The sequence below is a fragment of the Macaca fascicularis genome, chromosome 6 (genome assembly GCF_037993035.2).
Source record: "Macaca fascicularis isolate 582-1 chromosome 6, T2T-MFA8v1.1".
NCBI classification, from domain to species: domain Eukaryota; kingdom Metazoa; phylum Chordata; class Mammalia; order Primates; family Cercopithecidae; genus Macaca; species Macaca fascicularis.
In genome coordinates, this window is record NC_088380.1 from 142,562,767 (window position 1) to 142,589,261 (window position 26,495).

The window sequence follows — 26,495 nt, forward strand, 5'->3', positions numbered from 1 at the left end:
ACCCCACCCTTCCCCACGGGCTCCAAAAGCAGCTTAGAGCACAACAAAACCTGCCCCACATTTTTGGCGTTTCTGTGGATCACACGATTTACTCATCAGTCTTTCAATGAGCTTGACAGGTGGGGTGGAGGTGGAGGGATTAGAGATTGAGGAGCTGGGGAGGGGGGCCGGCTCCTGGGTTGCAGAAACGAGTCTGATGGGCCACAGTGTTTTGGGAATCAGCACTGCCTCCCCTCACCCCTCCCTGCAGTGTTCTGTAGCCTCAAGATCAGTGAGGGCCCCCACCATGCAGGACTCAAGCCCCAGAGACAGCTGTCCCTCAGTCCCAAGGTCCCCATTTGGAAGCAACCACAGGAGGCCTAAGGGGCCCATACCCTTGGTTCGAGGGAGCCTGTGGCAAGAGAGGGAGGGAGGGAGTGAGGGCTGGCAGTGTGGGCGAGGGCTGGGAAAACTGTGAGCACGGGCACAGTGCAGAACAGGGTGGGTGCCCAGCGCAGCCGGGGGCGCGCGGGTTGGGAGGCGCCAGGCGGCCCGCCCTTCATGCACGGGCCGGCCCAGCTTCCCCGCCCCTGGCGTCCGCTCCCTCTCGCTCGCCGCTTACTTAACCTGGCCCGGGCTGCGGAGGCGCTCTCACTTCCCTGGAGCTGCCTGCTCGCCCGTCTGTCGTTAGCTCGCTCGGTGCGCGTCGTCCTGCTCCATGGCGCTCTTCGTGCAGCTGCTGGCCCTCGCGCTGGCTCTGGCCCTGGACCCCGCCGCGACCCTGGCGGGTCCAGCCAAGTCGCCCTACCAGCTGGTGCTGCAGCACAGCCGGCTCCGGGGCCGCCAGCACGGGTAAGCCGAGCCGCCCGGCCAGGGGCCGCGGAGGGTCAGGTCGTCGGGGCTCGGAGCGCACGCCGCTGGGGGCATTGAAGTGGGCTGGGGGCGCAGGGAACAAAGCCCGAACTAAAAGCCGGCAGCGTGGAGCGCTTGGACACCAGCCCCGCACGCGGTGGAAGGAGAGAGGGAGGGAGGTGCGGGACCATGGAGGGAAAGCGGTCGGCCGCCGCTTTGTAGAGGAAGTGAGTAGGGAAGCGGACCAGAGATCCTCAACTCAGGCCAAGAGCCTGAGACGGATAGCGCTTTCAGCTTCTGCTCCCAGCCACTGGAGAATGGGGGAAATGGCAACTCTTTGGCCATAATCACCGTGGGAAGGTGCCGAGGGCAAAGCTCACCCAGCAGTGCACCTATTCCAACCCAGCCAGGCCCCCGGCCAGCGACTGCAGACAAGAACGTAGGCCACACACGGTGGCAGCATCCAAGGTGCTCCTGGCTCCTGTGCACCTGGCCAGGCCCTGCACTCAGATTCTGCTGGCACCTGACACTACTCTCTGGGCAGAGCAAGGGCAGTGTGGCACTTCTTGCCCTGCCTGATGAAGAGCAGGAGAATGCACTGGGCCCTCACACACACTGTTCAAATGGGGAAGCTGAGTCCCGAGTGGTTCCACTTTCCCACAGTCCTGAAGTGTGCGCTGGAACCAGGATTGGAGTCTGTCTTAAAGTATTAGCTGGGTTTGTAGATGTAGGACACTATCGTTGCAGGAATTCCTTTGAGACACTGAAGATGTGTTGACTTTAGGAGACAAACTCAAGCAGGTCTGATCTGATAGTGGCCCTAACACAGACCCAGGCAGAGGCAGGCAACATTTCTACATCAAAAACCAGGCCATACCTGCGTCGCACATACCCAGGTTTTGCTGCAGCTTGCAGCCTACCTGGTTGCACCAACTTCTTTTTCACAACTAGGTACAACTATATATGAGTAGAATCTCACAGTGACTCCTCAGAGGAGTCCCCAAATACCATCAGGGTCTGGCATTCACACCCACAAGCAATGCCCAGACCTCCAAGAGACTGGGCAGATCTGTACTCAAATCAAAATTTATTGGTGGGAGTGATAGAGTTGACTTCATAGGCCCTGACTGTCTTGGCTCCTTGCACTAGGAGTGCTCTTGGTACCAGTACAGGCTGCCCCTTGTAGGGCATAGTTGCCCTTGTTTCCTCTGCTTGTGGCTTTATAGTCTAGGCCTTTCAGGAGTTTGGGACTTTGGTGGAGAGGACCTGCTGGGAACACATCTGGCCACCCTGCAGAGTGAAATCAAACCAGGCCTGGCTGCAGCGTCAACACCCTCCTGGAAACAGGAGAACACTGGGGATATCCTGGGGTCTTTCTGGAAGTGGGAGAATCACCTTTGACTTGGGCAGTGTGCAGAATAGAGTGAGGGGAGATGTCAGAAAGATGAGAGGAATATGAGGCTCAACATCAAAATGCGAGCAACTGGCATTTTTATTGTCTCTGCCCACCTCTCCGTTGGTCTCTCTGCCTTTCCTGCCAATGAATTGTGTTATGTTAGGGTGCCTCAATCTGCTTTGGAGGTTTCTGTTTCTTCTGTATCTTCACCCTAAGTCAGGAGAAGATCCTTATAGCATGCCTTGCAACAATGTCACTTGTAAGGGCATCTCTCTGCACAGCCACAGTGAAGGATCCTCAAAGGTGTGGAGGGCTTTCCATCAAGAGCCATCTTTATAGCAAACATCTTTCCCTTCAGAGCCCAGAAGAGTGGTGACCAGCTGGAAAATAAAGTTTTTTTCTTAAATGCAGATGCTCCTGATTATGAGTTCCAGATATTAGATCAACTTCCCCACCATACCCCTGCAGGCAAATCCTCTTGATTAGCTTCCTGCAGCATAGCTGGAAAGGCCTATTGTAATCTGTGATGGGCAGAGTAATCTAAGAAGTCACAGGAGCACCTCTCTCCCAGTAGAATCTGGATGCGCATGCACATGAACCATAGCACAATGGTTGCAGGCACAGTTGTATTTACTATGATCTAACTGTCCCTGTTAATGCCACAGGGCTGCCTGGCCTGGCACACATGGGTGTGGCACCTCGTGCAAATGGATAACGTTGGTCAAGCTCCAGCCTTTCATTCAAAGTGGAAACTGGTATAAAGGGAAGGAAAACTTTGCTATTTTAAGGAATTGTAGCGTGCTGCCTGATACGAAGGAAGAAGTAACAGCTGTGCCTTGCTTGTGCGCAGCACTTGATGGCCACTTTTGCTTTCGTCCTCACCACAACACAGTGAGATCTACTGTTCATGTTCCCATTTTACAGATGGTGAAACTGCAGCTTAGTGAGATAGGGTGTGACTTAGTTCAGAAACAGAATGCTGTTGGGAGAGTAATAACTATGATGTGGTCTCTTGACTCCCAGCTGTATCTGTGTTGCTATAGGGAAGGGGAAAAATAATACTGAAAGAGAAGTAAAAATACGATCACACTTCCAAACATCAACAACCAAAAACTGAACTGAATTTCCTGAAGCACTTGGTTTTCAAATCTAAGCTGAACATCAGTGCTGTTATTCTTGAGGCAGAAGGCCCAGAAGTGACTTGCTCATTTCAATTAAGCTTCAGCATAAATTTCCTATGTACACAGCCCACCCATACTCCTCGATGTGAGAAGGAGAGGGTCACAGCCGCCCCCAGCCTCTGCTGCTGCCACAAGGACAGCAGCAGTGGAAACACTCAGCAAAGGAATGTTGGAGCCACATCCACAAGAGACTTACTGAAGATTCGCCAAACGCCTACGGAAAGTTGCAGGGAATTCATCGACAGTAATTGTTTCCTGCTTGGTCAGATTGAAGAGCTTCTGGGATTCTATAACAATAAATAGGACCGGAGGCTGGATTATGGCCAGCAAGGACTCTTCAGGGGTTGTTCCAGGACTGTCTAACCTGTGAATCCTAGGCAGCAAACAGAAACCAGGTATTCAGAAATCGGGAGGATTTGGTCAGTCCCAGCTAGGACTAGGGAGGCACAGGCCTCTTCTGGCTGTGGTCCCTTCTCCAGCCTTCACTTCTCTTGCCCCCAGATCCTTACATGCATTCACTAATGCTCATTGTCCCTCCTGGGCCCACTCACTTTCACATGTTGAACAAAAAACTGGCCAAGAGGTGACAGTTATATCACCGTAGAAGAGACAGGGCAGAGAAATGAAGGGGCTGAATGGACTCCCACCCAGAAGCCTGACTCTGAATATTTGAGAATTGTTTAAGTTCCTGCAGAGGAATCATGATGGGGACAGTAGGTATAGTTTTTACTGCAATATTGGTGTCTTCTTAAAAAATACGCCGCACATCAAGTGATGTCTGTGGATGGCATTTTTAAAGTAACAGGGAAATTGATGTTAAAGAAATACTTGACCCTTTGGGTGATATCTGAAGTTCTCTGAGCTAGGAGGTCTTGTAAAAGCCCTCAGTATTGTTTGTTTTCTTTGCTTTCGCTGACTTGTGATTCAGTCAGATGCATGCCTGCCTCAGGCTCAGGAACATCAACCCTCTCCTAACTGTGACTACCTACGTAGTCCTAGGGGCTCCTAATGAAGCTTTCACAGTCACCTGGCCTGAGCATGGTTTGGGTCAGGACTTGGTATATGTGAATAAGATACACAAAATCAAAATCCTATGGTTCTGGAAAGGCTTCTTAGCAGAACCCCCAGGCATTTACACTCTGCTTTTTCACAGGGTCCCTGAGGATTCTTTGGATCTGGGTAGTTTGGGGAGCAGTATTATCAACAAGTTCATTTCACGCTCCTTCTACACCCTGCTTGGATGCTAGGCCCCATCTAGAATGTGAACAACAGAACAAGGTAGAACACTTGCCCTCAAGGTTCTGTTGAGTGTTAGATGCAGAGAAGAGACACCCCCACCTCCCTGCATCACTTATAGGAATTCTGTTTGGAACCCAACATCAAATAAGGACTGCATCCACTGCCAGAGGATGGAAAGCAGCATGTCATCTGGGACATTGGAGAAAGGCTGTCTGGGTGAAGTGAGACCTGAGCTGGTATCTAAGTAATGAGCAACTGATAGTTAAATGGGAGAGCATCCCCTATCCTATCAGGGTCCTGACAGCAACCAGCCATGCTTTAAGCCAGCTATAAAGCCTCTGGTTTATTGGATGGACAGTAACAACGGCTCGTCTTTGGGAGCCAAGCAGCTGGTTCAGGGATGCAGAGCGTGTCTGTGTGGAGAGCTGCCTGAGAGGTGCTTTCGTTTACATTTATCAATTGCCCATGTCAAAGAAGGATACTTACATGAAGTTACATCAATGTATAAGACAGATTTTAACAATTTTTGCAGGGGAAGCTTTCATGGGGGTGCTGATGGGAATCTAGGTAAACAGAACCAAAGTCTACACCCAAGATATCTGCAGTATCAAGACTGAAATGACTGTCTCTCCTCTATCTCTAGAAAGTTCCAGTGACCCAAGGAGGCCAACATTGTGGGAGTCATTGAAGTGGGGTGGACGTGCTGATCATCTTCCTAACTCTGCTGCTTCTGTTTTCAGCCCCAATGTGTGCGCTGTGCAGAAGGTTATTGGCACCAATAAGAAGTACTTCACCAACTGCAAGCAGTGGTACCAAAGGAAAATCTGTGGCAAATCAACGTGAGTATTGGTAACCATCCAGGAGACCAAGTTGTATATATGCTGGCTGTGGTTCCCCGGGGCCTGGGCCAGCCTTCTAAAAGGTCAGGCTGCCTAAAAAGCCATGAAGATGCATGTGCGAACGTGTCTGGGACCTGCGTGCTGGGGAGTGGCATATTTAGGAAGCTGGCCAATTTTGTTTTGCATTTTTAAGGCTGCTGACAAGACTTGGAGACATTTTTCAGGGCTGGTTTGGGTTTGCAAGAAACATGAAACACTGTGTGTGTGTGTGTGTGTGTGTGTGTGTGTGTGTGTGTGTGTCTGTGCATCTGTGTGTTTTTCAATCCTCACAAAATAATACAGATATGCAGTGGACAAGCCACCAGCATGTGACTCTGGAAAAGAAAGCCCGTTGGTGAATTTGTACTAAAGAACACTACCTCTATCTTACAGTCCTAAGGTAACCACCCCAAAAAAACTTAGGGCGCTACATACGCACATTATGAGACAGCATAGCATATAGTATTTGCACAGACTTCCTGATTCAAACCCTGGCTCTACCTGGGCCAGTTGATTCATCTTTAGAACTCTCCATTGCTCTACCTGAAAAGTTGGTATAACAAAGGACCCGCCTTATGAAGTTGTTACAAGGATTGAATGAAATAATGTACATAAGAGACTGAATATGGTGCCTAGCACATGTCAGTGCTCAATAAATGCTAGCTACTATTATTATTATTACCCTAGAATTTGCAGATCTAGACCACACAAACAGAAGTAAGAGTGCCAACGGGGTGTGGACCAGCGTGGTTACAACAGGGCTTGTTGACGTCTGTATCAGCAAGGAGGGAGGCAGCTTTTACCCCACTGCCCAGCTCCCTGGTGGAATCAGGTACATTTTCTAACAATTCTGGGGAAACTTAATCTGTTTTGGCACTAACTGTCAACAGATCTCAAAGCTGGCTCTCTCCTACAATTAGGAAGATGTGTGTGACAAATCTCCTGAGCCACTTGTGAGGGCCTGACCTTCCTCCTATCTCCATACATAATGGGACAATTAAGAAACTCTAAGCCACTATCTTGAGCACTTTCCAATGTTAGGGAGTTCTAAGTTTATTGTTGTGACATTGCTTTTGAGCAGACATCTCCTCCAATTTAATAGCCAACTGAAAGAAGAGATAATGCTCTTTCCTTAAACTGTACGTGGAAATAAATATCCCATTGTGTGACCCTGATCATATTAGGCAGCTAGCAATCCTAATATGAATTGAGGGAAGTTGGGATTCATGGCAGAGCTGGGGAGATACCAGCAGACCCCGGGACTGTCCAGGGCAGGTCCGTGGCAACTTGCTCCATGCCTGATCAAGAGCCCAGCCTGCAAGCTAACAGTTGAGTGAGCTAGGAGGACACACTGCCAAGATTCAGTGAACAGACACCCAGCAATATTCTTGCTGCTAAGAACAAAAGGAGACTATGCAAATTATATACCACCCCTTCTTCCATGATGCCTGACTTAAAAAATAAGAAAGAAGAAAACCTTTAGTGCTGATTGATTTTCTCCCATATGTGTATATTATCTACTCAGATTAACAATTAATTACTTAATTAAATGCAAAGCCAGGCCTCACCTAATTGCTTCTTGGAAGGTGACCAGAGCACTAGTGCCAAGCAAACAACTCTTCTATATCTCAAGAGCCCTGGGCTTCAGAGGACCATCTTTTTTGTTAGTTCAAGTTTCTCTGAAAATGGAGACCCATTTATGATGACAAGCTGGCTACAGGGTAGCATCTGCCACACTGTTTCGGGGGTGCCCCTGGGCTGGCATTTGCCCATCTAGTTAACAATAGCTTGATAACATTCTCCGGCAGTGTCCAGTCTGACAATACTGTCAGTGATGAGTCGCCTTGGCTCTTGTACCTGTATCTTTGTGTGCCAGGACAACGCACAAGGAGCAGAGCTGTGTGTTGCCACAATGTTCCTGATGAGCGGGTCAACCCCTCGGGGGCAGGTTTGGATATGATAATGTGATGATGTGGTGGTACAGCTCCCTCACCCAGTGAGCACAAGGGGAGTCCTCTGGGAAAAGGAAGACATGTCTGGATGAGGTGGGGAGATGGGGTTCAGAGTGGACTCAATCCCAGCTATTGGCCTAGTCTCACAAAGCCGGAAGGATATGACATTCACATTCAACTCTTGAACGTGGCCATTGCTTTGAGCAACTTCAAAAAGAGAAAATGAAGATAGAAGAATATTATTTGATATAAAACTTCTAGGACAAGAGAGACCCTTCCTGGAACATCACCTGCAGTATTAGGAAGGTGGAGCTGACCTGGAAAAGATCCAGAGAACTCAGAGAGAGGAAGGGGTGGAACCCGTCTCTGTTCTTGTAGAGAGCTGAGTAAGGAGAGTGGCTTGGCAGGGCTCCTGTGTACCTGAGACCAAGACCAGTGAGAAGGCTACTGTCTGACCACCATTTGGTCAGAATTCAGTGCTATGGGTAGTCAGGTGGGAAGGGGAGAGGGCTGTGCTGACTGGAGTTGATGGCATCCTGGGGAAAGCAGGTCCCTAGATGCCTTTAGTTGGGTGGGGACCAGACTGGAAAATGGGAGCACAGTAGTGGTTGGAGCAAAAAGGACTGTCTCAGCATGGGGTCCATAGGCAGTTGGAATTTTCTCAGCAAGACTCCAGAGAAGGAGACTGGAGCAGAAGTGTAGGTTGGGACGAAAAGGGCAGAAGTATCATGGGGGAGGAGGCAGCTCAGGTCATCAAGCGTCCCAAAACCAGAAGGAGAATTTCACCTTGGAAGCAGACAAGGGGTACCAGGCATACAGGGGAAGACTTTGTGGTAAGAGGTCACACAGAGACACAGGAGCCGATCTGGTGAGACAGGAGCCTGGAGCCTGGAGCCACCTGCCTGCTTTTGTGAGGCCCTGAACTCCACTGCTATCATCAGGTGAAGCTCTGTTGCCTGCACACAAAAGCTTTTCTGCATTTACAGAGAGAGAAGGGCCTGAGTCTCTGGTGCAATGCGTCAAGCTGACATATGGACTTTATTACAGGAAGTGGTTACCAATGGGTCCCTATTTAGTGGCTTTTATTGTGAATTTTATTGTTTGGAAATTCACTTTAGCATTTATTTCAGATCCTAAAGAGCACTGGAGTGATACAATGGCTAATCAAACAAAGAGGACTGTGGAGGGCAGACAGTCAGCATCCCCCTCTGTGATTTCAGGCCCTGGTTTGATTAGTAGCCATAAAATTTTTTACATGTGGCACTTTGAGCAAAGGTGCAGGAAATTGTGGTCAGGAAGCCTGGCTGCCTCTCGACAGGCCTCCTTTGTGCTAGCCCCAGGGAGAGGAGGCCTATTTAACAGCCAAGTCCAAGTTGACATCATGGGGCTGGAATAGTCATAGCAGGAGCTCAGACATCATAAACGTGGCATAGGGAGGGCTGGTGGAGGAGCTAGTGGGTATGGGTGGCAGCTATTCATTCCAAAAGTCTTGAAATTGTTTCACGAGCAACACATTTCACAAGTGCAAAGCCTTTCTCTGGAGCCAAGACGAGCTGGCAGAGCACTCCTGTTTCTCTAGTAGCAAGTGTTGCTTTGCCCACGGGCAAAAATATTAGTACTTCTTCAGCACTCCATTAGTGCTCAGAGATTTAACTTTTAAAGAGATCAGCTGGTGCATGGTCGAGCTTTTCCATCAGCTGGCAGGGCTTTTTCAGTAGGTGTCTTTCTGGGCAGGGCACCAGGGACAGCTGATGTGAAGCCAAAGAAGAGCTGTCCTTTTCCTCCCTTATATCCCACAACCTTGGTCCCAAGAGGAAAAAAGAAAAAGATGGTGGGAAGCCATCCAAGCAGACCTCAGAGCCATACTAGCGCCTCCTTTCCTGTTTCATATTTCTGGGCAGCCAACTGGGATCTCTTGAATAGTCTGCTCTGGGGGCACTGAGATTGGACATACACCACACAGCAGAGATCGACCAAACGCCTCTGTTGGGCGTGTTTCCTAAAGGTTCTGTCCCATTCTGCAAACTAGGAGGCTGACTAGCTGACAAGGAATTTTATTATGTTGGGTTTTTACATGAACTTATGTGCCACCTGGGGTAAGACCCTGTGGTAGGTAGAAACATGACCTCCCAAAAGTGTCTACATCCTAATCTCCAATCCTGTAAATATATTTCCCTACTGGAAAAAGAGACTTTGCAGGTGTGATTAAGTTAAGGATCATAAGAGGGGGAGATAATCCAGGATTATTTGGTGAGTCTAATATAATCATCAGGGTACTTAAAAGAGGGAGGCAGGCTGGGCGTGATGGCTCACGCCTGTAATCCCAGCACTTTGGGAGACTCAGGGGAGTGGGTCACGAGGTCAGGGGTTTGAGACCAGCCTGACCAACATGGTGAAACCCCCCCTCTAATAAAAAAAAATACAAAAATTAGCCAGATGTGGTGGTGCACACCTGTAATCCCAGCTACTCAGGAGGCTGAGGCAGGAGAATTGCTTGAACCTAGGAGACGGAGGTTCTAGTGAGCTGAGATCGCACCACTGCTCTCCAGCCTGGGCAACAGAGCAAGACTCTGCCTCAAAAAAAAAAAAGAGGGAGACTGTGGGATCAGAGTCAGAGAAGACAATGTGATGATGAAAGCTGACGTTTGAGTGATGCAACCACTAGCCAAGGAATGCAGGCAGCTTCTAGAAGCTGGAAAAGATAAGCAATGGATTCTTCCCTACAGCCTCTGTAAGGAATGCAGCCTTTGATTTTAACCCCATGAGGCCTATTTCTGACTCTAGCCTCTAGAATTGTAAGACAATTTGTATGATCTTAAGCCACTAAGTTTGTGGTAATTTGTCACAGAAAGCAGTGGTAAGCCAACACAGGCCTTATTTGTTGAGTTATAGCTGCATTTTTCTTTATTTCAATGTGTTTTTATTCATGGTCTCATGTAGGACATTGCTTTCAATGAAGTTATTAACATAGCTTCAACTTTAAAGTTTATACCTGGAGTTTCTTTAGAAGCTTCACAACTGACCACTTAGTAAACAGTAAGCATCTGTTAAGTGCTTCTCATATGTTAGTTCATTCAATTCTCACAATCACACTGTAAGATAAATACGATTATTAGCCTATTTACAGATGAGGAGACAGCTCAAAAGGCTTATGCAACCTGGTCAAAGTCATTCACTGGTAAGCTGAGGAGGTCTGTCTACTTCCCCTTTGCTGCCCCCAGGGGGTATCAAGCCTGGCAGTTAGTGTCAGTGACTTGGGAGGTGAACCAGAGAGCAGGCCTGTAGGACCTGGCTAAACTGCCCCAGGTCTCTCTCTACAGCCTCAAACCTATGGCTGTGGGTCCCAGAGACAAGGCCTCCTCAGGGTCAGAGAAGGATGCCTTTGGCTCAGAGTCATCAACCTCCAGGTTGCTCACCCCCTGCTGTAAAGGGGATCCCCAAGACTGCTTATCAGACAAGGAACTTGGGAACTGAGGAGACACAGTCAGCCTCCAGGAGCCCTGAAAATGCCCTCACATGCTGCACATAGATTACCGCAAATCAAGTGCATCCACGTTCTGAAGACTCTGTCCTCATCACTAACCAGGCTGGCCCCGGCAAAAGCTGTAGTGGTTGAGGCCTTTGGTGGTAGACAGTAGGTTAAAGCAAGCCCTGATTTTCTATTGGGAGGCTTCAGAATCAGCTCAGCCATGCTTCCAAGACCAGGAGGGCAGAAAGCAAACCATCCCAGGCAAGCAGTCTATGGGCCATGTCAGATGTCTAGACGTCATGGGTCTGTGTTTGCTCTGTCATTCCTCTTGGAAACTATGATGCCCTGCATGGTTTACCTTCAGTCACAGGTGACTGGCCTACAGGGCCATTCCTTGCTCCAACGACTTCTCGAGTCTAGTTAATCCCCAGGCATTTACAGCCAGAGCAGCCGGCCAAATCCGTGAAGTGCAGTGGTTGTTTTAAATTATATTAACTTATTGGAAACCTATTTTAGGGAGAGAAATCTCAGTACTTCTCTCATGAATCAAAATGTTAGAGGGACTGGTGGAGAGCCTCCCAGACATCCCTACACATAGACTTTGGGTTGACATTCTCTTTGCACCCTCCTTTAAACTTTCTTCTAAATTAGGCACCTTCCCTAATTTAGGCACCTTCCCAGTACTGGTCTGTGACCTGTTAGGAACCAGGTCACACAGCAGGAGGCGAGTGGTGGAAGCGAGCTTTACTGCCTGTGCTCTGCCTCCTGTCAGATCAGCAGTGGCATTAGACTCTTATAGGAGTCTGAACACTATTGTGAACTGTGCATGTGAGGGATCTAGCTTGTGCGTTCCTTATGAGAATCTAACGCCCGATGGTCTGAGATGGAAGAGTCTCATACCAAAACCACTCCTTCCACCTGCCACCATCTGGGGAAATATTGTCTTCCACGAAACTGATCCCTGGTGCCAGAAAGGTTGGGGACCACTGTCCTAGGGGATCTGCTTTTTCTGACCTGAGTTTTTTCTTTATTAGACTATGTCTAGCTGAGGGGAAGCCTGAAGCCTTTAATCAGAACAGCTTTGGTTGATGATATGAGATTCAGAAACCAACAGATTGGTCTTTTCTATGCAGGGAAGCCTAGGAACTGGGGGGCTCCAACTGGGAAGCCCCCTATTGTTTCCATCCTTTCCTATGTTCATCCTGGAGGGATGGCATCAGACCCATGCCCCTGTGATTGCCCCCAGCCCATCCAACCACAGCATCTGTGTTCTCCCTGGGACCAGGGCCAGGTGGTATGGCACACTGACCTCAGTATAGGGAGAGTGGAAGAGGCCACTGTCAGCCCGGAAGATTTTGGTCAAAGTTTTCTGAAATCTTCTCAGCCTTCGATTCACAGCTGCTTTCTGCTGCCCTGGGGCCATGCAGAGCAGTTCAGAAAAGAGCTCGTTTGTTGGGGCAGTTGGAGGCAGGTGGACTGCCAGCTTTGACACCTTCTCAACCCACAGGCTGCTGCACCGGGGCTGAAGGCGTTGCTAACCCCTGTACACCTAGAGAGTGGCAGAGATGCCAGACTGGCCAGCAGGAAGGCAAGAGGATTGAGAGAGAGCTTCCTGGCAGAAAGCCACACTCGGTTAACCAGGAAAAAGCCCTTGGCGCAGGAAGACAGTGGCCTGAGAGACTGAGCCTTGGTTGTGGGGCGTGTGCTGCATAAGTCATCCATGTGTGACAGTAGAGTGTAGTCCAGCCACTGTGGGACACGGGTGCTGAAAGCCCACATGGAGAGGAACAGTGAGTGCTGACAAGGGCTAACCTTGATCACTTTGGAGACACCCCCTGTGTCTTCTAGATGTCAGACTTTCCAAATCTGTCTGCTGTCCCCCAAACACGTGCATTTTCAAGAGCAGTGGAAAAAGGATTGGACTTGATGGAATGCAACAAGAGTCCTAGGTCTATTACTAACTACCTATGACCTGAAGAAACTCCTTCACCCCTCAGAGCCCTTACAGCTTTCTTTCTGATTCTATCCTGAGTTATTCTACTCCAAGCTGAGACTTTTCTGCTTAGATCTATCCCTTCCTCCTAAACCCCCAACTTCCATTTCTCCTGGTGTCATTCTTTACACACCCTTGAACATACACACACACCTAGCCACAGGAACCAAAGAGTTAATATTTGAGGAGTTGGTTTTCTTTTGTCCTCAATGAAATCCTGGTGAGGCCACTTGAGCTGTTCAGCTCCCTTGTGTTTTTTTGGGGATGGAACTCAGAAGCCAACAGTATGGAAAAAGAGTCTTTGGCCAGCTTGCCCAGGGGCTCCATGCCATACAGAGTACTGCACCCGTGTGCTCAGGGCGCCCTGACATGAGGACTTTGAGGATAACACTATTCCTCAACTCTGCTTCAGCAACTCCATGGATTTTCACACAGACACTTTTGGAAAGAAACTAAGTTTTGAGGAACTTGACCTAATCCCACATCCCAGCCCCAGTAATACAGCCCTGGAATTTATCACAGAAAGCCTAGAATCCCATGCATATGCATCCCTAGTCCTATGGGTTCAAGGCTTGGAGCTTTCCCTGGATTTAGCTGGGAAAAGTTGGCAGACAGTGTCCTTTGGAAGAGTTCTTCTCTGTCTTCCAGAAATATTGACTAGAATTGTGAGTGTGAGATTGCAAGTAACTTTTGAAATCATCTAGTTTAACTTCACCCCATTTCATAGACCAAGAAACTGAGACCAGAGAGAGAAATGGACTTTCAAGTTCACCCTGCTAGTTACTGATGGATCACAAGCCAAATCTCCTGATTCTGGCACTGTTTCTGTTACGCCACACCGCCTTTGAAAGTGTGTCAATCAAATCTTACTTTAGTTGCAGAGGATGACTTTAGTTTCTGAAGAGAAAATTGTGAGTCAGTCAAGATCAGTCCCAAGACAATAGCCTGTTTAGCCCTTATAAGTTCAGGGATGAAATCTTAGAAAGAAACAGGATGGAAGGAGGACTGGAGAAAAAAGCAAAAGAGGAAGGAAGGAGGAGGAAGCAAACAGGAAAAAAAAAAAAAAAAAAGAATGTGCGTAGCTTGTCACTCCTCAGTCATTTCCTGGGGGCCCATTTCTAGCAAAGTGACAGCTGCAACTCCCTGGCCACCTGAGCATCTTAGCTGATCTGTCTCTGAAACACCCCCTGGATAACAGATGAATCAGCCTTCATCTTCGCTTAACTAAGTCTTCCCTGAGACGACTCCATTTAAAAATGAACAAGAGCAGGCTGTCCTGGGCACACTGAGAGCGCCTTCCAGAGGCCCCTCCAGAGCCCTAAAGCCTGTATTTCTTCCCAGTCGGCCTGTTTCTTTTCTGGTGATGTCATTAAACGTCCTGTGAGAGTCCCACAGTGAGCATTTCTGTGGTAAAACCCGCTGCAATTAAAGTCTGAGTCCTTTCCTGTCTCAAAGGGCATATCCATGTAGGAGAAAGGAAAGGGAAGGACTGGCTGTTTGCTTTTGGTTCCAAGCCTGTTGAGTAGAGGTCGTACAGGGTAGCCTTCAGCAGAACCTGGGGATTTGGTTTTAAGCAAGTCTTTCTTAGGTGTGGGCTTTCAGAATGCTTCCTTCCTTGCAATATTATTTGAAATTCTCAGTGTTTTAGGCATCCCCAGAATATTGGTTCGTTAAAGCTGTGTATTTCAGATCTCCAGACAGTAGTCAATGTTTGTATATTTTCAATTTCAAACCAGGAAAAAAGTTCTTATTGATTACTTTTTTTATTAAAAAATAAAAAGTAAGTATCTTCATAAGAGGAGCTTTGCTTTAATTTTAAAGTTTAAAATTTGATTGTGAAGACAGAGAAAAACTTGATGATTGTATATATGCTCCCCTCTTTGGTTATTCGATCAGAGAACTAGAAAATCATGAGAGATTTAATGACCACTGCCTGATACACATATGTGTTTTACAGATGAGGAAACTGAGAGCCAGAGAGATGATGAAATTGGCTGGGGATGTCCCAGCTGGTCGGTGACAGTCTCAGAGCCAGAGCTGGTGCAGGCCCCTTTCTGTTCCTTTCTGTTCCCTTTCAGGAACACTCACCATCGGATTTTTCCTGTGAATAATGTTGAGATAAAATCCTTGGTGCGTTATGTTTTCTAGTCACAACATTGACTAGGCTGCCAGAGTCCTGTGTTCTCCCAGTTGGTTGGCTGTAGGTATTGGCAGCCGCCAGGAACATTCTACAGAGCAGAGGAGGCGTGAGACTCTCCTTGCTCAGGAAAGGCAGACCTATGACTAAGCAAATGACTCCTAAGAGGAATGTGTTTCACCTACCATTCCTCTTCCTTAGCTGTGGAGGTGACTTTGTGGAGAGGGGCCCGATGACCTGTGAGGAACAGTGAAGCCCTGCCTAACACAATGTATGATTGTCTTGTTACAGAGTCATCAGCTATGAGTGCTGTCCTGGATATGAAAAGGTCCCTGGGGAGAAGGGCTGTCCAGCAGGTGAATGAATCCGCCGGGCCTCGCCTGTTGGTGTGGGTGGAGGGGAATGGTGGGAGAGAGGAGTCCCCACATAAAAGGCAGCAGAGTGTGAATGGGGGCGGTGGCACAAGGACGTGGCATTCTCCCCACGTGCCCATCGGCCCCAGGCTCTATGCACGGCGCTAAGGATGGAAGCTGGAAACAGTGCATTTCCTGAGCTGCTCCTTCTGGCCTCCTTACCACACTGGTGGAGCAGACTCCAACTGTGGCCTGTCCATGCCCTTCCCGGTAGGCACAGGCTCAGGCTCAGGCTCTTGGCCTCTGCTTCTGGCTAGGAGTGATTCTAAACACATCCAGCAGGGTGGGCCTGATAGGCCATCAGTTTCTCATCAGCCCTGCTAGATAGCAGATGGGATGTGGAACGAGGGGATCTCTGGCGGGCTGGCAACTCCAAGCCATCCCCATCTCCCTGTGTCTAAACTTGGCCCTTTGGAGTTCAGCAGGGAAAACAGCTACAGGACAGGTGGGCTCATCCAGAGTCAGCAGAGAGTCCCACAAATGGTTGCATTGGGCGAAAGACAGCATGGCACCTGTGAATTTTATTAGAGCCTTTCTTTTAGTACCACACACAAGTGATTGTACACGGGAGTTAGTATTTTGTTTTAATTTTGAAATAGAGTCATCTCTTGGTACCTGCGGGGGATTGATTATAGGACCCATTCTAGGATGCCATATCCTCAGATGTTCAAGTCCCTGATATAAAGTGGTATAGTATTTGCATGTAATCTATGCATATTCTTCCATATACTTTAAATCATCTCAAGATTACTTATAATACCAAATATAATGTAAACCCTACGTAAGTAGTTGTTATATCCTCTTTTAAATTCTTGTGTTATTTTTATTGTATTTTATAAAATATTTTTGGTCCATGTTCAGTTGAATCTGTGGGTGAAGAACCCACAGGTATGAAGGGCCAACTATATTGGCTATTTTTTTTAGTTAAGAATGTGAGACTGAGGACTGGCGCAGTGGCTCATGCCTTTGATTCCAGCAGTTTGGGAGGCCGAGGGAAGAGGATCACCTGAGCCAAGGATTTGAGACCAGCAGCCTGGGCAACATAGTGAGACCTTGTCTCTTAAAGATCATGAGACTGGGCTGGGCGCAATGGCTCATGCCTGTAATCCCAGCACTTTGGGAGGCCAAGGCAGGCAGATCAACTGAGGTCAGGAGTTTGAGACCAGCCTGGCTAACATAGTGAAACCCCGTCTCTACTAAAAACACAAAAAAATTAGCTGGGTATGGTGGTGGGTGCCTATAATCCCAGCTACTTGAGAGGCTGAGGCAGAAGAATCGCTTGTACCCAGGAGGCAGAGGTTGCAGTGAGCCGAGATAGGATCATTGCACTCCAGCCTGGGCAAGAAGAGTGAAACTCCATCTCAAAAATCAATCAATCAATCAATCAATCAGTCGTGGGACTGAGACATAACAGGAAGGAGGGCAATTTGGTTGGTGCCAAGGTCCCTGGAGTATGTGATGGGAGAGGTTGGTGTGGGTGGGGCCATGGAGGTACTGAGTCAAGTTGAGGGACAGGTGGGGAAATGGGATAGGAAAAGAAGATTGACCTTAGAAGGGGAGCTCAACTCTGAACCCTAATTTCAGACCCTTCAGAATGAATATTAAGATTTTGGTCTAAGAAACAAAAAAACAAATGAACAGGAAACTCATTTTGGTCTTACAAGATCTGAGAAACCCCTTCAAGCTACTTTAAGAAATAACATTTCATTACCTGCAAATACACACAGTAATTTGGAGATTTATGATAGTCTCTCATTCTTTTTTTTTTTTTTTTTTTTTTTTTTTGAGACGGAGTCTCCCGCTGTCACCCAGGCTGGAGTGCAGTGGCCGGATCTCAGCTCACTGCAAGCTCCGCCTCCCGGGTTCACGCCATTCTCCTGCCTCAGCCTCCCGAGTAGCTGGGACTACAGGCGCCCGCCACCTCGCCCGGCTAGTTTTTTGTATTTTTTAGTAGAGACGGGGTTTCACCGTGTTAACCAGGATGGTCTCGATCTCCCGACCTCGTGATCCGCCCGTCTCGGCCTCCCAAAGTGCTGGGATTACAGGCTTGAGCCACCGCGCCCGGCCTAGTCTCTCATTCTAACAGAAGCCATTAGGGAACCAGTTTCAATAAGCAGGTAAATCTGTAAGACTAGTTTGTAGTTAGGATATCTGTTTTCAATGTACATTCCTGCCTCTGTTATCTAAATGTCTGGGAACAAGAGCTTTGCTCTGCTGTGTTTATATTAAAAATCACCAATTAGTTGAGTTCATGTAGCGAGGCATTTGACTTACTGAGTTGTTTTAAGAAGACTGTAACAAGCCTTCAGCCCCCCAGAAACAGCCTGTCTCTGGGCTTTCCCACAGGCCTCCTCGTCCTCTCCACCTGCAGATGTACTGTGCTCTCTAGCAGAGAAGGGAGGGTCTGGTTGGGTTGGACCCCCGGAGGCCATCCCTCATTCGGTCTTCTGCTCCTGCAGCCCTACCACTCTCAAACCTTTACGAGACCCTGGGAGTCGTTGGATCCACCACCACTCAGCTGTACACGGACCGCACGGAGAAGCTGAGGCCTGAGATGGAGGGGCCCGGCAGCTTCACCATCTTCGCCCCTAGCAACGAGGCCTGGGCCTCCTTGCCAGCTGTGAGATGACCTCCATCTGCCCAGGGGACTCTTATGGGGAACTGCCTTACTTCCCCGAGGGGTGGGCATGATGAATGGGAGTCTGCAGTCATTTCCTACTGTTTCGGGAAGCTATTTCCTTAACCCCTTAGAAAAGGCTATGGAACTTGAGCTAAAATATGTCTTACCAGGTTGCGTCTAATGCCCCCCTGTGCCCACTGGGCAGAAAGACTTGGGTGCTTCCTGAGGAGGGATCCTTGGCAGAAGAGAGGCCTGGGCTCACGGGGGCTGAGAACATGTTTCCCAGAGTTGCAGGGACCCATCTCTTGAACATCGAGTCTGCAGCCCCTAACTGACACCCTGTCCTTCCTCCTAGGAAGTGCTGGACTCCCTGGTCAGCAATGTCAACATTGAGCTGCTCAATGCCCTCCGCTACCATATGGTGGGCAGGCGAGTCCTGACTGATGAGCTGAAACACGGCATGACCCTCACCTCCATGTACCAGAATTCCGACATCCAGATCCATCACTATCCTAATGGGGTAGGGGATCCCCAGCCATACTACATGGCCCTTGGTCCACAAGGAACCCACTTCGGTTCCATGGGTGGGCTGGTTTCTGGGGTTTAAGCTGTAGACAACCCTCCCCTTTGTGCCTGCTTCTCCTTGGGCCCTCTATTCCACAGCTTGTAAAACCCACATTCTGCTACTGTGTTTGAAAACACTGTTTCCTGCTTCTGGGGCTTTGGGACTATGCCTGTGTTGTGTTGACTGCTCATCCTTGCTGCCTCTCTGGGCAGATTGTAACTGTGAACTGCGCCCGGCTGCTGAAAGCCGACCACCATGCAACCAACGGGGTGGTGCACCTCATCGATAAGGTCATCTCCACCGTCACCAACAACATCCAGCAGATCATTGAGATCGAGGACACCTTTGAGACACTTCGGGTAAGGGACTGCTCTGCATGGAGGCCTAGGCTTGGGACACATTGCCTCCCAAGAGGGGCCTAGCGGGAACTCTTCTGCAGGAGGGGTAGAGGATGGCTCCTGTAGGGGAACATAGAGCAGGTTCCCCTGAATGCCTCGAACATGGAGAATCCATTGACCAGACGTTCAGCTTGACCTAACCTGTGAAATTCCCCATCTGTCTTCTTTATAAAGTGTTCCTTTCCTTGCCTCCCCTGGAAATGTCAGTGGTGTGTGGCTGCAGCAGCACAGGGTCCTCTGAGCCCTGGACCTGCACTGTAGCTTCCAGAGGTGGCAGTTCCCACATGGGGGACTAGAATAAATGGCCTATCAGGCTGTGTGTGCTGTGGGATCACATGTCCCCACCCTAGGACTCTGGTTCCAATCATACCCATGTTCTCTTGGAGCCCGGAACAGCAGAGAGGCCACCAATGTGGACACAGAAGTCAAGGGTCTGATTTCCAGCCTGGCTTCTGACTGCTCTGGGGCCACGAGAATACGGTTCCTTCCCCCATGCCCAGCAGGCATTTGTCTTACAACTGGAGGGGAAGGCATGTTCCTCTTGGCAAGGGCTGCTCAGGAGGAAGTGGAGGCAGGCTGCCCTGTCAGGGTTTTTGCCTTGATTCAAGGAGAACTTCCTAACCACAAAGGATACAAGTGGGAGTGGGGTGGTCCCTCCCTAGAGATCTCCAACACAGAGAGACAAACACACTGGGGCCGGCTGGCACTAATGGGCCTCGCAGGCGCGGGTGGCTGTTAGCTGGGAGCCTGGGTCTCTAAGCTCCTCTCCCATGCTTTTCTTCTGGGTTGCTTGAAGGGCAGGGATCTGCAAGAAAATGATGTTCCCACATAGTTGGCAGCACATGAACAGCAATTGATCCCTTTGCGTCCCCTCCTCTTACTATTTAGATTTGGTAAATATTTCTTCCTTCCCTCTTCTGACCCTCCATTGTGCCCATCTTCCCTTCTTATAACACATACTTATTAGGTACCTGCTACTTCCCAGGTGGGTCTATGTTCCAGGAGTATAGAGGTGAACAAGGCAGGCAAAGTTCTATTCTCAGTGGAGCTAGTATTCTATCTGGAGAGAGACAACAAACAAATCAACAAGGTAGCCATGGGCTGTGATAATTTTTGTCAAGTGGGCAGGTAAATAGGGAGTGACAGTAGTGCAGGGAGGATTGGAAAGTCAGGGAGGTCTCTCTGGAAGAGGTGACTTTTGATCTGCAGTCTAAAGGATGAGAATGGGTCCATTATACAAAATGCTGGGGCAAGAGCACACCCAGTGAAGGCTCAGGGCAGGAAGGGCAAGGGGGAGGCCAGTGGGTCAGGTCACATGTGAAGGGCATACAACGGGCAAAGGCAAGGCCAGCGTGGCCAGGCCTGATCCTCCAGGACTTGCAGACCTGGGAAAGAGTCCGTCTCCATCCTGGGAGCAGCAGGAAAGCACTCAGGCCTTTAGAAGATCCTTCTGGCAGCTGTGTAGAGAATGGGTGGTGTGATCCTTCCATGCATGGGCTCATGTATGTGATTACCAATAACTGTTGAGTGACAGTGTGAGGAGGGCTGCAAGCCATGAGTGTAGGCACAGCAGACAGACACACCTTTGTCTGGCTGTGGGATGAGGTGGGAAGTGTGCCAAGTTGACCTCCCAAAGAAATGATATTTTAGTGGAAGAAGGAATACAATCAGAGAAGCAAAGAAAGAGGGAAGAGCAGAGGGGACAGCAGGGACAAAGACTTGGGGGCAGGAAGAGGAAAGACAGGTTAAGGACATGAAAGATGACCAGGCTGGCTGGAGCTCAGGCCCAGCAAGGCCCCCGGGGGTCATTGGTGAGCTTGGGTTTGGCTTCTGTTTTCATCTTGGGCTTCTGCAAAAGCCTTGAGCTCTTGCGAGGAACCAACGAAGCTGTGTGTGCATCTTCTGTGGGGAATGCCAGAGTCTTCACGGAGTACTCCATCTTCTGTCCTCCCCGTAGGCTGCTGTGGCTGCATCAGGGCTCAACACGATGCTTGAAGGTAATGGCCAGTACACGCTCTTGGCCCCAACCAATGAGGCCTTCGAGAAGATCCCTAGTGAGACTTTGAACCGTATCCTGGGTGACCCAGAAGCCCTGAGAGGTGAGCATCCTTTGGCTCCTGCTGCTGCCTCATTTATGCAGCTAGACTGAGCCCAGCACCTGCTCTAGTCCAAGATGGACATGCCACCTGCCATGAGGTGACCCTCAGGATGTCCACTGCAGCCATGGGCTGGGGTCATCCTATCCTGTTGCTTCAGCTAACTGTGTCTCTGCAGCAGCCACGCTGCTCTGAGGGCTGAGTACAGAATCCAGCAGCTTTTGTCTGGGGACAGCTGGACTGAAGAGAGACATAGCTAGAGACCCATAGCTGGCCCTGGCCAGAAACAGGGAGAGTGAAAGGATCGAATGGCCAAGGCCAGAGCAAGGCTAACAGGTAGAGCAACAGCTTACAGGTGTGGAGGTGACAGATACTGGCACCCTTGAAATGAATTCCTCACGCCGACTCTTCACCATTCCTCTCTGTGGCTAAGGGCCTTATGGATAAACCAAAATTACAGTTAAAAACCCGTTATAGGCCAGGCACAGTGACTCACGCCTTTAATCCCAGCACTTTGGGAGGACGAGGCGGGCGGATCATCTGAGGTCTTGAATTTGAGACCAGCCTGGCCAACATGGCGAAACCCTATCTATACTAAAAATACAAAACTTAGCTAGGCGTGGTGGTGGGTGCCTGTAATCCCAGCTACTCAGGAGGCTGAGGCAGAAGAATCACTTGAACCCAGGAGGTGGAGCTTGCAGTGAGCCATGTTCACACCATTGCTCTCCAGCCTGGGTGACAGAGCAACATTCCATCTCAAAACAACAACAACAACAAGAAAAACAAAACAAAAAACAGTCATAGTCAACTTTTGACTCTCCAGTTCAGATTTCATCATGCCCTCCTCAATGAGCCGCTAAGTGAGGCAATGCCTTGATTATTGCTGCAGGAGAGGGAAGGAGCTAACGTGTTTTCACATGTTTTCCTTTTGGAGATGAGAAAGGAGGACTCTGCCTTCCCCCACCCTGCCCCTTTCTACTCCAGGACCTCTGAAAGGCCATGAGCACAAAGCTGCTGCCTGAGTCCCCTGAAACGCAGGGTATGCCCCACGTCTCTGGTGCACCCCATCACACTTTTCCTCTCAAACATATTCCAGGATCACTTCATTTCTTTTGAATCTATTTAAACCCACCTTGTCAATGTGCTGTATAAAATGTCTAATGCATTTCAGACACGCTATACATTTAAAGTGCTCTCCTTCTATCTGTGCAGGGATGGGAAAGGGTATATTTCTGAAAGCACAGATGGGAAGACAGGATTTGTTCTGTGTCCAGATGATTATGGTACCTCTATGTGCCTGGCCAGCACTGGGGACAGAGGCCATGAAAATGAATACAACACAGCCTTTGCCTCCAAGGAACTTAAGACCCAGTAGAAACGGCAGGCTTTAAAAGAGGTTGCTGGCATCTGATTTGGTGACTGCAATGACAGAGATACTCACAGCACAAAATGGGGAATGAGGGCAGGCATTGGGACACACACAGCCTCAAGGGGCCCAAAGGCTTTTAGAACTGTATTCCCTATTAAAACATGGTTTTTACAGAGCAGACTTTTTGCTTTGGAGACCTCAGAACTCCTTACTATAGGCCGGGCATGCTTATAATCCCAGCACTTTGGGAAGCCAAGATGGGCAAATCACTTGAGGCCGAGAGTTCAAGACCAGCCTGACCAACATGGTGAAATCCCGTCTCTACTAAAAATACAAAAATTAGCTGGGTGTGGTGGCAGGCGCTTGTAATCCCAGCTACTCAGGAGGCTGAGGTAGGAGAATCACTTGAACCTGGGAGGCAGAAGTTGCAATAAGCCCAGATCGTGCCACTACTCCAGCCTGGGCAGCAAAGCTAGACTCTCTCAAAAGAAAAAAAAAAAAGAACTCCTTATTATAAATTATAAGAAAAAAAAGCCCCTACTTCCTCCCTTTTGCAAATCTGCCTTTTCCTAATCAATAACTGGCTGGTTCAGAGTGAGGACACTCTGTTTGGTGCCGTGGCTGCAGACTGGAAGGAAGAGGTCCTTGCCCCACACCCAACAGTCTTGGGCTGTTACCAGCAGGTTGGCAGGCAGGCAGGCAGGCGAGAAGCAGCCAGGGCTAGTGGTATGTCCCGTTTGAAGACTGGTTTCCAGCCCTGGCCCTGCTCACCCTCCAAGTGGCCCTGGCAGGTTCCTCTACCACACCCCGGATTTCACCTTCCTTCTCTGAGAAGCTCAGTCCCCAAGGCCTCATTCCCATAGGCCCTCTCACCGTTTTTCTTTCCCTCTGGCTGAATGTGGCCAGCACCGGCTTTCAAGGCCATCAACTCGTCTGCAGCAGCCCGATGCCTTGCAGGGCCTCAGAGCTTCCTCCTGCCCATGACAGTGTGGTTTTGGTTCCCACACTCGGGATCAGATTGAAACTTGCCTCCGTGGTGAGAATGTGGGACAAAGAGCCTCGGTGGCCTTGGTGAGCAGCAGTCCAGGCCACCTGCTCAGCCTGGGGTGGGGAGGGGCTCTTCCTCCTTGACTGGTCCTTACATTCACCTCTGTCCAGCCTGTCTGGGCTCTCCGAGGCAATGGAGGCCAGCAGAAGTCATGATGGGTCGGGAGTCCCCCTCGGGCCTCAGCCCTGCCCTGCCCCCTAACGTAGCACTTGGACAAGCAAATAAATGATCATACTTATTATTTATGGGTATGGTGAATGGGATGGCAAAGGCCGTGTCTTACTGATCACCAAACCTTAAGATATATCCTGGCAGCTAGTGGACCCTTGGGCTAAATGAACAGAAACCTGAATAAATAAAGTTTTTTTTTTTTTTTACCCTTGGGCAAAGAGGGCCATTTGCTGACCTCAGAGCATGTCATGTGTACACTTGTCATTTTTTCCTACTACAGTTTACATTGTTATAAAGGTCAGTGGATTTCTAAAATCCCATGGTAGGCTCTCTTGAGTTTTTCTTGTATCCCTGAAGTTCAGCTACAAATAAGCTAATCACTAACATTTGTTGAGCATTTACTCTGTTGTCAGGCACTGTGCTGAGTGCTTTACGTTCAGAATTTCATGTCAACCCTACAGCAGCCCTAGGAGATGAACGCAATTCTTATGTCTACTTGACTGATGAGGAAGTTGAGGTTCAAAGAGGCTAAATGATTTACCCAGGGTCCCACAGCTGGAAAGTGGCCATGGGATTCAAAGCAGGCAGTCTGACCACAGAGCCCCAGCTGGTTTTCTAGGACAGCAGGCAGGAGGCGAGGAGGATCTGGGCCCTGTGGTGCCCCAGCCTCATCTGAGGGTCCTCATCTGAGAGAACAGGATCCTCACAGCGTGGGCAGGCTGCAAGCAGCCCCTGAGGTCATGCTGGAGTGGATTCTGACTTGACCTGAGTCTGTTTGGCCCCCAGACCTGCTGAATAACCACATCCTGAAGTCAGCTATGTGTGCCGAAGCCATCGTTGCGGGGCTGTCCTTGGAGACCCTAGAGGGCACGACACTGGAGGTGGGCTGCAGTGGGGACATGCTCACCATCAATGGGAAGGCGATCATCTCCAATAAAGACATCCTGGCCACCAACGGGGTGATCCACTACATTGATGAGCTACTCATTCCAGACTCAGGTAGGCCAGGCCTCCAGGGTCTTGGCCCTGCCTGGCCCACCATCCCTTCTGCCATCTCTTGTGGCGGGGGTGGGGAAATTCAGGGATCTTTGGGCGACTTCCCTGCCTGGACTCAGCTCACAGCCTCTCGGCCACTGCAAATGTGTGGGTTGTGACCAGACTGATGCATCTTGAGCTTCAGGCATGCAAGTGCAGTGGAGAGGCCGTGGGGAGCATTGAAGGGGTCTGGAGACAGACACAATCGCAGAGGCCTTTCAGAAGATCTGCCTGCTGTGGATGGGCAAAGAGGGCCATTTGCTGACCTCAGAGCATGTGCTTTTTCACTAGTGCCCAAGCTGTCCCATGGTCACTGACCCAGTTAGAATGACTGAATGGACTTTGGCTTGTGTTTCATTCAGAATCCTAACCCCACTCTAGTCTTCCAGTGAGATCTGTCCATGAGTGAAGAAATCTCATAGGAAAAAATAAAATGTTTCTATGGGTGTGGTTGCTGGCCTTATCTACACCGCAGAAGCCATCACGCAGACTGTCTTTCTCCCCAGTGTTAGAATGTGCCCTGACCAAGCAGCCCACAGGGCCTGGGACAGCGGCTGATCTCTGCCTAACTGAGCTCACCTCTCCTCCCTCTCCTCCTGACTGGTTAGATTTTCTAGGCGACTGTTCCCCTGATGACATGAGCCCGCTGGGCCCCAGCAGTGTTTAGAGGGGTTGTTGACTCACGAGATGACATTCCTGCTGATGTATGTCATGCCCTGGGGTGGATGAATGATAAATGAAAACAGCATTTTTAACTTTTGAACCCACTTTCTCCTTCCTTGTAGCCAAGACACTATTTGAATTGGCTGCAGAGTCTGATGTGTCCACAGCCATTGACCTTTTCAGACAAGCCGGCCTCGGCACTCATCTTTCTGGAAGTGAGCGGTTGACCCTCCTGGCTCCCCTGAATTCTGTATTCAAAGGTAACATGGGGAAGACATCCCCGTTGGTTTGTCCCTGGAGGCAGCTTCCCCACTCCTGTCACCTCTACAACACTCTCCGATTTACAGCACCCCATGGGACATTAGAACTTCCACTCAGCTCAACTAAAAGCAGATGTGACTTCAGCAGAAACTTCAGAGGCTCTGTTGTTTCATTAGGCAGCGCAGAGAATGCCTTTGGGGAGCCATTCCTCAGAACTCAAGACTTGACATCTGGGAGAGCAGAGCATTCCCTTGCCTTTCTATTTGCAGAGTCGCTTGCCAATGTATAGCCAAGAGGTCAGAGTGAGGGTACAGCTGAGCTGCAGCCACAGGAAGGCAGAGAAGGGGGCCAAGTTGTATGTGTGCCTGCCCTTCCCTTTTAGGGCAAAACCCCAAACACCCTTGATTATCTGGATCTTCTTTATTTCTCCATAGAAGATACCAGATGTTAAGGAATATTGGCAGTTCCACTTGGTTTCTCAATCCCTGTTTCCAAACTCAAGGACAGACAGGCTTTTTCACTGTATTTATCTCTCATCACTCTCTTCATTGCAGGAGCACATCTCTCTGGACTTAACCACACCCTTTCTTGCAGATGGAACCCCTCCAATTGATGCCCATACAAGGAATTTGCTTCGGAACCACATAATTAAAGACCAGCTGGCCTCTAAGTATCTGTACCATGGACAGACCCTAGAAACTCTGGGCGGCAAAAAACTGAGAGTTTTTGTTTATCGTAATGTAAGTTCTGGGTCCTAAGTCATGCTCCTCGGAAGCTCCA

The 26,495-nt window shown here is 49.3% G+C and overlaps 1 protein-coding gene across 1 annotated transcript in view; it reads left to right on the forward strand.

Moving 5' to 3' along the window:
- The first annotated feature begins 629 nt into the window (after positions 1–629).
- Positions 630–26,495, forward strand: part of TGFBI (transforming growth factor beta induced) — a 34,384-nt gene continuing 8,518 nt past the window's right edge. Inside the window, exons 1-10 of the mRNA XM_005557841.5 lie at positions 630–831; positions 5,388–5,486; positions 15,368–15,432; positions 17,949–18,109; positions 18,465–18,629; positions 18,887–19,033; positions 21,030–21,171; positions 24,543–24,755; positions 25,577–25,714; positions 26,310–26,455. Coding sequence (XP_005557898.2) covers positions 698–831; positions 5,388–5,486; positions 15,368–15,432; positions 17,949–18,109; positions 18,465–18,629; positions 18,887–19,033; positions 21,030–21,171; positions 24,543–24,755; positions 25,577–25,714; positions 26,310–26,455 — 1,410 coding nt within the window. The 5' untranslated portion in view covers positions 630–697. The remainder of the gene's footprint in view (positions 832–5,387; positions 5,487–15,367; positions 15,433–17,948; positions 18,110–18,464; positions 18,630–18,886; positions 19,034–21,029; positions 21,172–24,542; positions 24,756–25,576; positions 25,715–26,309; positions 26,456–26,495) is intronic.